The sequence below is a fragment of the Delphinus delphis genome, chromosome 5 (genome assembly GCF_949987515.2).
Source record: "Delphinus delphis chromosome 5, mDelDel1.2, whole genome shotgun sequence".
NCBI lineage: Eukaryota > Metazoa > Chordata > Mammalia > Artiodactyla > Delphinidae > Delphinus > Delphinus delphis.
In genome coordinates, this window is record NC_082687.1 from 40,673,565 (window position 1) to 40,686,235 (window position 12,671).

General features: G+C 42.0%; 1 protein-coding gene across 1 annotated transcript in view; it reads left to right on the forward strand.

Moving 5' to 3' along the window:
* The window catches only part of LOC132425364 (placenta-specific gene 8 protein), a 37,898-nt gene that overhangs the window by 21,202 nt on the left and 4,025 nt on the right, over positions 1 to 12,671 (forward strand). The window contains exon 4 of the mRNA XM_060011668.1: positions 238 to 352. Within this exon, the coding sequence (XP_059867651.1) occupies positions 238 to 342 (105 nt within the window). The 3' untranslated portion in view covers positions 343 to 352. The remainder of the gene's footprint in view (positions 1 to 237; positions 353 to 12,671) is intronic.

Below are 12,671 nucleotides of genomic sequence, written 5' to 3' on the forward strand. Positions count from 1 at the left end.
TGGTTAGATATCTTCCATTTTCAATATCACAAATTATAGGAAAACATTTGATTTCATAAAAAGAGACAGGAGCTATATAGAGAAATCAACTAACATTTTCCTAAATGTATCCATCCAAACTCCAAATTCAAAGGACCAATGCCTTCTGCTTCTCTTCAAAATGTCTTGAAAATCCACAAGTCTTAATTCCCAAATAGGTGGATTTTACATTTCTGTTTCTTTTATATTTTCAAACAGGGATCCATTTGTGATGACTATATCGTGACCCTTTGCTGTCCTCTGTGTTCTCTTTGCCAAATCAAGAGAGACATCAACAGAAGGAGAGCCATGCATACTTTCTAAAAAAACAATGGTAAGTCCCAGAATCTGTGAATGTTGAGAAATATAATCAAGGGCTTTGTAAACTCAGCATTATTTTGAATAATAATTCAATAATAACAATTATTTAAGTCTCTCAAATGTTATCTTAATATAAAGATTGACTTTGATTTCTTCAAATGAAGAAAGCTTGTTTGGGCTGCCATAACAAAGTAACATAGCTTAAACAGGTTAAACAACAGGAATTTATTTCTCATAGTTCGGAATGCTGGGAAGTCCAAGATCAAGTATGAGCCAGTTCAGTTCCTTGGTGAGGATGCTCTTCCTAGCTTGCAGTTGGCCACCTTTTTGCTGTGTCCTCAAATATTGGAGACAGAGAGAGAGTTTTTGGCCTTTCTTCTTATGAGGACAGTATTCCCATCATGGGGCCCTCACCTTCATGATCTCATCTAAACCTAATTACTTCCCAAAGGCTTCACCTCCTAATACCATCACACTGGGGGTTAGGGTTTCAACATATGAGTTTTGTGGCTGGGGGGACACAAACATTCAGTTCAAAAAAATAACTCTATATTTTGAAACTATATTTTAGCAAATAAAGGGATGGTGACTTCTCTAGACTTCTCAGAATTCTGATGGTCTATTAATGAAGCACCACTTGCAAAATACAAGAGTGTGGTGAGATACAAAAGAAGTGGAAAGCACTTTCCCTGCTAATACAAACAAATTGATGAAAGAAACTGGTAAATAATTATAAAGTAGTAGAGCAAATGAAAATTATGCTATGTAATATTTGGATTAATTGTGGCATAATGCATCTATAAATAATGAGGTGAGGTTAAACAGGAAAGAGAAGGTGAACTTTGAAAGAGGTGGAATAGAATACAGAATATTTGGAAATGTTCTGTAGAATGTCATCATCTGAAATTCAGTCAAGTCATTTCCAACTCATTTTTCCAAGATTCTCAGAATTAGCTATTGAGGATATAGTAAAGTAGAAATCAACATGATTTTGTCAGTATTCTATAGAACGTATCTTGAGTATGGGAAGAAAACATTAATTTTCCCATTCTTTGCAAAAATCCCACTTCCTTTCTCAAGTGAATGAGAACTTTGTGTAAGTTAACAAACATAACTCTTGGAAGATATGTTTTCAAATATTCATGCATTTAGCAAATAATGCCTCACGTACCTAGTACCATGCAGGACACTGTTAGGGACTGTGGGGAATGAAGAGAAATAAGCTGGTCCTCTTCCCCTTAGAGACTTTATACTCAAAAAGAAGGCATTAGAAAATCCCTCAAATAAAATGCAAACTTTGAATAATGCCTTTAGATGAAGTGCTATTTTATGCTCAGAGGAAGGAAAGATGATATCCTGTGAGAAGTGTAAGTGAAAGTTTCTTGAAAGAAGTGGTTTTAATTCTAAAGAAGAAGTGAGCATCAGGGTCACAAGAGGAAATAGATGGCACTCAAACTGTGATAATACAAGGATTTAATGAAGACCATTTACAAAGGTGTGGGTGGGAGGTACAGGGAAATGACAGGGGATTGTGCAACAACAGCTGAACCGTTACCATCCCTAGGCCTCGGGAGGATGGGAGGGAGCAGTTACCTGCATCCCAAAGGAGAAAGCTGTGTAACGGCTGCCCTGAGAGGACCTGAGCAGCCTGGGGTAACCCCTCAGGAAGGAAACAAGGGGAAAACTACCCTGACCTCATTTTCTGATGTCCTTCTGGGCTTGCCATTGGTTGAACACACCAGGAAGGCAGAGAGAAGAACAGTATTGCTGGGGACCACAGGTCAGCCTCCCAGACCACAGGGCAGGACAGACAATGGTAGAAATGGATTGGATGGGGAAAAGGGAAGATTTTTGACACAAGATGAATAGAAATGGGTGTTGCTTCCCATCAGCAACATTAGTGAAACTATAGAGGCAAAAAACGGAAAAAAACATCTTTATGAGCTTAGGTTCGACTTGGCAGGGACATATGGTATAAGTAGGAAAATAATGAGAAATGAAAGATTTTAAAAACTGATTTGGGACCTTGGCATGCAATGTAGTGAATACTGGGCTAATGATTTGGCCTTTTATTTGGTAAGCACTAAGGAGTTATTGCAGGCTATAAAGGAGTAACATATGTAGACTTATACTTTAGAAAAATTAACCCAGTAATGGCAAGTGGCACAGACTGGACAGGATGAGGTCAAAAGCAAAGATTTGGCCTTACACCATTTCAACACTTTACCTAAATAAGCACATGAGACTGTTTGGAAAAAATATCTACCCACACATATACAATAATAAATCCTGGCATTTGAGCTTTTTTTTAACCTCAAGGAAATTATCTCACTGAAATTTTGAGCTGGTTTGACATAAAATATCTTGGTGGTCCCGACTCCTGCTCATCAGCTTGGACCCTACATTATTCATTGACAATAACACTTTAGATATACAAATACCTGAAATGGGAGAATAAAGAGATAAAGATAAAAGAATAATGTGATTTACGTTAAAAACAGATTGAGACAAAGGGATACAAGAACGAACTGAAAAAGTTCCCAGTAGCCAAAACTGGAACAACTTGAGCAACAAAATAAGGTAGTATTGGATTATAACCCAAAGTATAAAATAAGTATCTGAGTATCAGTCCATACTGATATGTATGTAATGGCAATATTATTCATTACTGTGACCAACCTATATGTAAGAATAAGTTTTCTTCAAAAATACACTAATGCAGGGACTTCCCTGGGGTTCAGTGATTAGGACTCTGTGCTTCCAATGCAGGGGGCACAGGTTCGATCGCTGGCTGGGGAACTAAGATCCCACATGCCATGCAGCGCTAAACAAACAAACAGATCAGTGCGGGAGACCTTCAAGATGGAGAGGAGGAGTAAGACGCGGAGATCACCTTCCTCCCCACAAATACATCAGAAATATATCTACACGTGGAACAACTATAGAACACCCACTGAATGCTGGCAAAAGACCTCAGACCTCCCAAAAGGCAAGAAAGTCCCCACGTACCTGGGTAGGGCAAAAGAAAAAAGAAAAAACAGAGACAAAAGGATAGGGACGGGACCTGCACCAGTGGGAGGGAGCCGTGAAGGAGGCAAGGTTTCCACACGCTAGAAGCCCCTTCGCGGGCAGAGACTGAGAGGGGCGGAGGTGGGAAGCTTCGGAGCCGTGGAGGAGAGCACAGCAACAGGGGTGCGGAGGGCAAAGCGGAGAGATTCCTGCACAGAGGATCGGGGCCGACCAGCACTCACCAGCCCGAGAGGCTTGTCTGCTCACCTGCTGGGGCGGGGTGAGGGGGTGCTGGGAGCTGAGTCTCGGGCTTCGGTCACAGCGCAGGGAGAGGACTGGGGTTGGCGGCGTGAACACAGCCTGCAGGGTGTTAGTGCACCACGGCTAGCTGGGAGGGAGTCCGAAAAAAGTCTGGACCTGCCAGAGAGGCAAGAGACCTTTGTTTTGGGGTGTGCATGGAGTGGGGATTCCTTCCCAGTGTGCCCACAGAAGGCAGAACACTGCCTAAGCGAGCTCCAGAGATGGGCGTGAGCCACGGCTATCAGCTCGGACCACAGAACGGGACTGAACTGCTAACACTGCTGCCGCTGCCACCAAGAATCCTGTGTGCCAGCACAGGTCACTATCCACACACTCCCTGGGAGCTTGTGCAGCCCGACACTGCCAGGGTCCCGGGATCCAAGGACAACTTCCCCGGGAGAATGCACAGCGTGCCTCAGGCTGGTGCAACGTCACGCTGGCCTCTGCTGCCTCAGGCTCACCCCACATCCCAATAATGACTACTGTACCCCTCCCTCCCCCTGGCCTTAGAGAGCAAGAGAGCCCTAATCGGCCGCTGCTTTAACCCCCAGCTCTCTGGGCAGGGAACAGACTCCTGAGGGTGGCCTACTCACAGAGTTGGGGCCAAAACCAAAGCTGAACCCCAGAAGCTGTGTGAAAGAATAAGAGAAAGGGAAATTTCTCTGTGCAGCCTCAGGAGAAGCAGATTAAATCCCCACAATCAACCTGATAAACCCTACATCTGAAGGATACCTAAATGGATAACGAATGTTCCCAAAATTGAGGCAGTGGACTTTGGGAGCAACTGTACACTTGCGGTTTGCTTTCTGCATTATTTTTTTTCTGGTTTTATGTTTATCTTAGTTTAGTATTTAGTGCTTATTATCATTGGTGGATTTGTTTACTGGGGTTTGGTTGCTCTCTTCCATATATATATATATATATATATATATATATATATATATATATATATATATATATACATATATATTTCTTTCCCTTTTCTCTTTTTTGTGAGTGTGTATGTGTATGCCTCTTTGTGTGATTTTGTCTATATAGGTTTGCTTTTACCATTTGTCCTAGGGCTCTGTCTGTTCGTTTTTTGTTTTTGTTTTTTTCTCTCTTCCTTTTCTTCTGAGCTGTATGGCTGGCAGGGTCTTGGTGCTCTGGCCGGGTCTCAGGCCTGAGCCTCCGAGGTGGGAGGGCCGAGTCCAGGACATTGGACCACCAGAGACCTCCCGGCCCCACATAATATCAATTGGTTAGAGCTCTCCGAGATCTTCATCTCAACACTAAGACACAGCTCCACCCAATGGCCAGCAAGCTCCAGTGCTGAACACACCATGCCAAACAACTAGCAAGATGGGAACACAACCCTACCCATCAACAGAGAAGCTGCGTAAAGTCATACTAATTTCACAGACACTCCAAAACACACCACCAGACACGGCCCTGCCTGCCAAAAGGACAAGATATAGCCCCAACCGGCAGAACACAGATACCAGTCCCCTCCACCAGGAAGCCTAAATAAGCCACTGAACAAACCTCACCCACTGGGGGCAGACACCAAAAACAATGGGAACTACGAACCTGCAGCCTGCGAAAAGGAGACCCCAAACACAGTAAGTTAAACAAATAGGAAAACAGAGAAATATGCAGCTGATGAAGGAACAAGGTAAAAACCCACCAGACCAAACAAATGAAGAGGAAATAGGCAGTCTACCTGAAAAAGAATTCAGAGTAATGATAGTAAAGTTGATCCAAAATGTTGGAAATAGAATGGAGAAAATCAAAGAAATGTTTAACAAGGACCTAGAAGAACTAAAGAGCAAACAAACAATGATGAACAACACAATAAATGAAATTAAAAATTCTCTAGAAGGAATCAATAGCAGAATAACTGAGGCAGAAGAACGGATAAGTGACCTGGAAGATAAAATAGTGGAAATAACTGCCACAGAGCAGAATAAAGAAAAAAGAATGAAAAGAATTGAGGACAGTCTCAGAGACCTCTGGGACAACATTAAATGCACCAACATTCAAATTATAGGGGTTCCAGAAGAAGAAGAGAAAAAGAAAGGGACTGAGAAAATATTTGAAGAGATTATAGTTGAAAACTTCCCTCATACGGGAAAGGAAGTAGTCAAGTCCAGGAAGCACAGAGAGTCCCATACAGGATAACTCCAAGGAGAAACACACCAAGACACATATTAATCAAACTATCAAAAATTAAATACAAAGGAAAAATATTAAAAGTAGCAAGGGAAAACCAACAAATAACATACGAGGGAAACCCCATAAGGTTAACAGCTGATCTTTCAACAGAAACTCTGCAAGCCAGAAGGGAGTGGCAGGACATATTGAAAGTGATGAAAGAGAAAAACCTACAACCAAGATTGCTCTACCCAGCAAGGATCTCATTCAGATTCAATGGAGAAATCAAAACCTTTACAGACAAGCAAAAGTTAAGAGAATTCAGCACCACCAAACCAGCTTTACAACAACTGCTAAAGGAACTTCTCTAGGCAGGAAACACAAGAGAAGGAAAAGACCTACAATAACAAACCCAAAACAATTAAGAAAATGGTAATAGGAACATACGTATCGATAATTACCTTAAATGTAAATGGATTCAGTGCTCCAAACAAAAGACACAGACTGGCTGAATGGATGCAAAAACAAGACCCATATATATGCTGTCTACAAGAGACCACTTCAGACCTAGGGACACATACAGACTGAAAGTGAGGGGATGGAAAAAGATATTCAACGCAAACTGAAATCAAAAGAAAGCTGGAGTAGCAATTCTCATATCAGACAAAATAGACTTTAAAATAAAGACTATTACAAGAGACAAAGAAGGACACTACATAATGACCAAGGATCAATCCAAGAAGAAGATATAACAATTGTAAATATTTATGCACCCAATATAGGAGCACCTCAATACATAAGACAAATGCTAACAGCCATAAAAGGGGAAATTGAGGGCTTCCCTGGTGGCGCAGTGGTTGAGAGTCCACCTGCCAATGCAGGGGACATGGGTTCGTGCCCCGGTCCGGGAAGATCCCACATGCTGCGGAGTGGCTGGGCCCATGAGCCATGGCTACTGAGCCTGCACGTCCGGAGCCTGTGCTCCGCAACGGGAGAGGCCACAACAGTGAGAGGCCCGTGTACCGCAAAAAAAAAAAAAAAAAGGGGAAATTGACAGTAACACAATAATAGTAGGGGACTTTAACACCCCACTTTCACCAATGGACAGATCATCCAAAATGAAAATAAATAAACACAAGCTTTAAAAGACACATTAGACCAAATATACTTAATTGATATTTATAGGACATTCCATGAAAAAACAACAGAATACACTTTCTTCTCGAGTGTCCATGAACATTTTCCAGGATTGATCATATCTTGGGTCACAAATAAAGCCTTGGTAAATTTAAGAAAATTGAAATTATATCAATTATCTTTTATGACCACAATGTTATGAGACTAGATATCAAATTAGAGGAAAAAAATCTGTAAAAACTACAAACACATGGAGGCTCAACAGTACACTACTAAATAACCAAGAGATCACTGAAGAAATCAAAGAGGAAATCAAAAAATACCTAGAAACAAATGACAATGAAAATACAACACAAAACCTATGGGATGCAGCAAAAGCAGTTCTAAGAGGGAAGTTTATAGCAATACAATCCTACCGCAAAAAACAAGAAAAATCTCAAATAAACAACCTAACCTTACACCTAAAGCAATTAGAGAAAGAAGAACAAAAAACCCCCAAAGTTAGCAGAAGGAAAGAAATCATAAAGATCAGATCAGAAATAATTGAAAAAGAAATGAAGGAAAGATAGCAAAGATCAATAAAACTAAAAGCTGGTTCTTTGAAAAGATAAACAAAATTGATAAACCATTAGCCAGTCTCATTAAGAAAAAAAGGGAGAAGACTCAAATCAATAGAATTAGAAACGAAAAAGGAGAAATAACAACTGACACTGCATAAATACAAAGGACCATGAGAGACTACTACAAGCAACTATATGCCAATAAAATGGACAACCTGGAAGAAATGGACAAATTCTCAGAAAAGTACAACCTTCCAAGATGAACCAAGAAGAAACAGAAAATATGAACAGACCAATCACAAGTAATGAAATTGAAACTGTGATAAAAAAAATCTTCCAACAAACAAAAGTCCAGGACCAGATGGCTTCACAGGCAAATTCTATCAAACATTTAGAGGAGAGCTGACACCTATCCTTCTCAAATTCTTCCAAAATATAGCAGAGGAAGGAACACTCTCAATCGCGTTCTGCAAGGCCACCATCACTCTGATACCAAAACCAGACAAAGATGTCACACATAAAAAGAAAACTACGAGGACTTCCGGGAAGATGGCGGAAGAGTAAGACACGGAGATCACCTTCCTCCCCACAGATACACCAGAAATACATCTACGCGTGGAACAACTCCTACGGAGCACCTACTGAAGGCTGGCAGAAGACCTCAGACCTCCCAAAAGGCAAGGAACCCCCCACGTACCTGGTTAGGGCAAAAGAAAAAAATAAACAGAGACAAAAGGATAGGGAAGGAGGAAAAGTATCCACACACTAGGAAGCCCTTTCGCGGGCGGAGACTTCGGGTGGCGGAGTGGGGGAGCTTCGGAGGTGGAGACTGCGGGTGGCGGAGACTGCGGGTGGCGGAGAGGGGGAGCTTGGGAGCCGCGGAGGAGAGCGCAGCAACAGGGGTGCGGAGGGCAAAGCGGAAAGATTCCAGCGCAGAGGATCGGGCCGACCGGCACTCACCAGCCGAGAGGCTTGTCTGCTCACCCGCCGGGGCAGGCGGGGCTGGGAGCTGAGGCTCAGGCTTCGGTCGGAGCGCCAGGAGAGGACTGAGGTTGGCGGCGTGAACACAGCCTGCAGGGCGTTAGTGCACCGCGGCTAGCCGGGAGGGAGTCCGGGGAAAAGTCTGCACCTGCCGAAGAGGCAAGAGACTTTTTCTTCCCTCTTTGTTTCCTGGTGCACGAGGAGAGGGGATTAAGAACGCTGCTTAAAGGAGCTCCAGAGACGGGCGCGAGCCGCGGCTAAAAGTGCGGAGCCAAGAGACAGACATGAGACGCTAAGGCCGCTGCTGCCGCCACCAAGAAACCTGTGTGCGAACACAGGTCACTATACACACCGCCTTCCGGGGAGCCTGTGCAGCCCGCCACTGTTAGAGTCCCGGGATCCAGGGACAACTCCCCCGGGAGAACGCACGGCGCGCCTCAGGCTAGCAACGTCATGCCGGCCTCTGCCGCCGCAGGCCCGCCCCACACTCCGTGACCCTCCCTACCCACCCCCGGCCTGAGTGAGCCAGAGCCTCCGAATCAGCGGCTCCTTTAACCCCGTCCTGTCTGAGCAAAGAACAGACGCCCTCCCGCGACCTACACGCACAGGCGGGGCCAAATCCAAAGCTGAGCCCCTGGGAGCTGTGAGAACAAAGAAGAGAAAGGGAAATCTCTCCCAGCAGCCTCAGAAGCAGCAGATTAAAGCTCCACAATCAACTTGATGTACCCTGCATCTGTGGAATACATGAATAGACAACGAATCATCCCAAATTAAGGAGCCCTGTGGATGAAAGGCTCTTGGTGCTGCAGCCAGGAGTCAGTGCTGTGCCTCTGAGGTGGGAGAGCCAACTTCAGGACACTGGTCCACAAGAGACCTCCCAGCTCCACATAATATCAAACGGAGAAAATCTCCCAGAGATCTCCATTTCAACACCAGCACCCAGCTTCACTCAACGACCAGCAAGCTACAGTGCTGGACATCCTATGCCAAACAACTAGCAACACAGGAACACAACCCCACCCATTAGCAGAGAGGCTGCCCAAAATCATAATAAGTCTACAGACACCCCAAAACACACCACCAGACGTGGACCTGCCCACCAGAAAGACAAGATCCAGCCTCATCCACCAGAACACAGGCACTAGTACCCTCCACCAGGAAGCCTACACAACCCACTGAACCAACCTTAGCCACTGGGGACAGACACAAAAAACAACAGGAACTACGAACCTGCAGCCTGCAAAAAGGAGACCCCAAACACAGTAAGATAAGCAAAATGAAAAGACAGAAAAACACACAGCAGATGAAGGAGCAAGATAAAAACCCACCAGACCTAACAAATGAAGAGGAAATAGGCAGTCTACCTGAAAAAGAATTCAGAATAATGATAGTCAAGATGATCCAAAATCTTGGAAATAGAATAGACAAAATGCAAGAATCAGTTAACAAGGACCTAGAAGAACTAAAGATGAAACAAACAATGATGAACAACACAATAAATGAAATGAAAAATACTCTAGATGGGATCAATAGCAGAATAACTGAGGCAGAAGAACGGTAAAGTGACCTGGAAGATAAAATAGTGGAAATAACTACTGCAGAGCAGAATAAAGAAAAAAGAATGAAAAGAACTGAGGACAGTCTCAGAGACCTCTGGGACAACATTAAACGCACCAACATTCGAATTATAGGGGTTCCAGAAGAAGAAGAGAAAAAGAAAGGGACTGAGAAAATATTTGAAGAGATTATAGTTGAAAACTTTCCTAATATGGGAAAGGAAATAGTTAATCAAGTCCAGGAAGCACAGAGAGTCCCATACAGGATAAATCCAAGGAGAAATACACCAAGACACATATTAATCAAACTGTCAAAAATTAAATACAAAGAAAACATATTAAAAGCAGCAAGGGAAAAACAACAAATAACACACAAGGGAATCCCCATAAGGTTAACAGCTGATCTTTCAGCAGAAACTCTGCAAGCCAGAAGGGAGTGGCAGGACATATTGAAAGTGTTGAAGGAGAAAAACCTGCAACCAAGATTACTCTACCCAGCAAGGATCTCATTCAGATTTGATGGAGAAATTAAAACCTTTATAGACAAGCAAAAGCTGAGAGAGTTCAGCACCACCAAACCAGCTCTACAACAACTGCTAAAGGAACTTCTCTAGGCAAGAAACACAAAAGAAGGAAAAGACCTACAATATCGAACCCAAAACAATTAAGAAAATAGGAATGGGAACACACATATCGATAATTACCTTAAATGTAAATGGACTAAATGCTCCCACCAAAAGACACAGATTGGCCGAATGGATACAAAAACAAGACGCATATATTTGCTGTCTACAAGAGACCCACTTCAGGCCTAGAGACACATACAGACTGAAAGTAAGGGGATGGAAAAAGGTATTTCATGCAAATGGAAACCAAAAGAAAGCTGGAGTAGCAATTCTCATATCAGACAAAATAGACTTTAAAGCAAAGACTATTAGAAGAGACAAAGAAGGACACTACATAATGATCAAGGGATCGATCCAAGAAGAAGATATAACAATTGTAAATATTTATGCACCCAACATAGGAGCACCTCAATACATAAGGCAAATACTGACAGCCATAAAAGGGGAAATCGACAGTAACACATTCATAGTAGGGGACTTTAACACCCCACTTTCACCAATGGACAGATCATCCAAAATGAAAATAAATAAGGAAACACAAGCTTTAAATGATACATTAAACAAGATGGAGTTAATTGATATTTATAGGACATTCCATCCAAAAACAACAGAATACACATTTTTCTCAAGTGCTCATGGAACATTCTCCAGGATAGATCATATCTTGGGTCACAAATCAAGCCTTGGTAAATTTAGGAAAATTGAAATTGTATCAAGTATCTTTTCTGACCACAACGCCATGAGACTAGATATCAATTACAGGAAAAGATCTGTAAAAAATACAAACACATGGAGGCTAAACAATACACTACTTAATAATGAAGTGATCACTGAAGAAATCAAAGAGGAAATCAAAAAATACCTAGAAACAAATGACAATGGAGACACGATGACTCAAAATCTATGGGATGCAGCAAAAGCAGTTCTAAGAGGGAAGTTTATAGCAATACAATCCTACCTTAAGAAACAGGAAACATCTCGAATAAACAACCTAACCTTGCACCTAAAGCAATTAGAGAAAGAACAAAAAACCCCAAAGTTAGCAGAAGGAAAGAAATCATAAAAATCAGATCAGAAATAAATGAAAAAGAAATGAAGGAAATGATAGCAAAGATCAATAAAACTAAAAGCTGGTTCTTTGAAAGGATAAACAAAATTGATAAACCATTAGCCAGACTCATCAAGAAAAAAAGGGAGAAGATTCAAATCAATAGAATTAGAAAGGAAAAAGGAGAAGTAACAACTGACACTGCAGAAATACAAAAGATCATGAGAGATTACTACAAGCAACTCTATGCCAATAAAATGGACAACCTGGAAGAAATGGACAAATTCTTAGAAAGGCACAACCTGCCAAGACTGAATCAGGAAGAAATAGAAAATATGAACAGACCAATCACAAGCACTGAAATTGAAACTGTGATTAAAAATCTTCCAACAAGCAAAAGCCCAGGACCATATGGCTTCACAGGCGAATTCTATCAAACATTTAGAGAAGAGCTATCACCTATCCTTCTCAAACTCTTCCAAAATATAGCAAAGGGAGGAACACTCCCAAACTCCTTCTACGAGGCCACCATCACCCTGATACGAAAACCAGACAAGGATGTCACAAAGAAAGAAAACTACAGGCCAATATCACTGATGAACATAGATGCAAAAATCCTCAATAAAATACTAGCAAGCAGAATCCAACAGCACATTAAACGGATCATACACCATGATCAAGTGGGGTTTATTCCAGGAATGCAAGGATTCTTCAATATATGCAAATCAATCAACGTGATACACCATATTAACAAATTGAAGGAGAAAAACCATATGATCATCTCAATAGATGCAGAGAAAGCTTTTGACAAAATTCCACACCCATTTATGATAAAAACCCTGCAGAAAGTAGGCATAGAGGGAACTTTCCTCAACATAATAAAGGCCATATATGACAAACCCACAGCCAACATCATCCTCAATGGTGAAAAACTGAAAGCATTTCCACTAAGATCAGGAACAAGACAAGATTGCCCACTCTC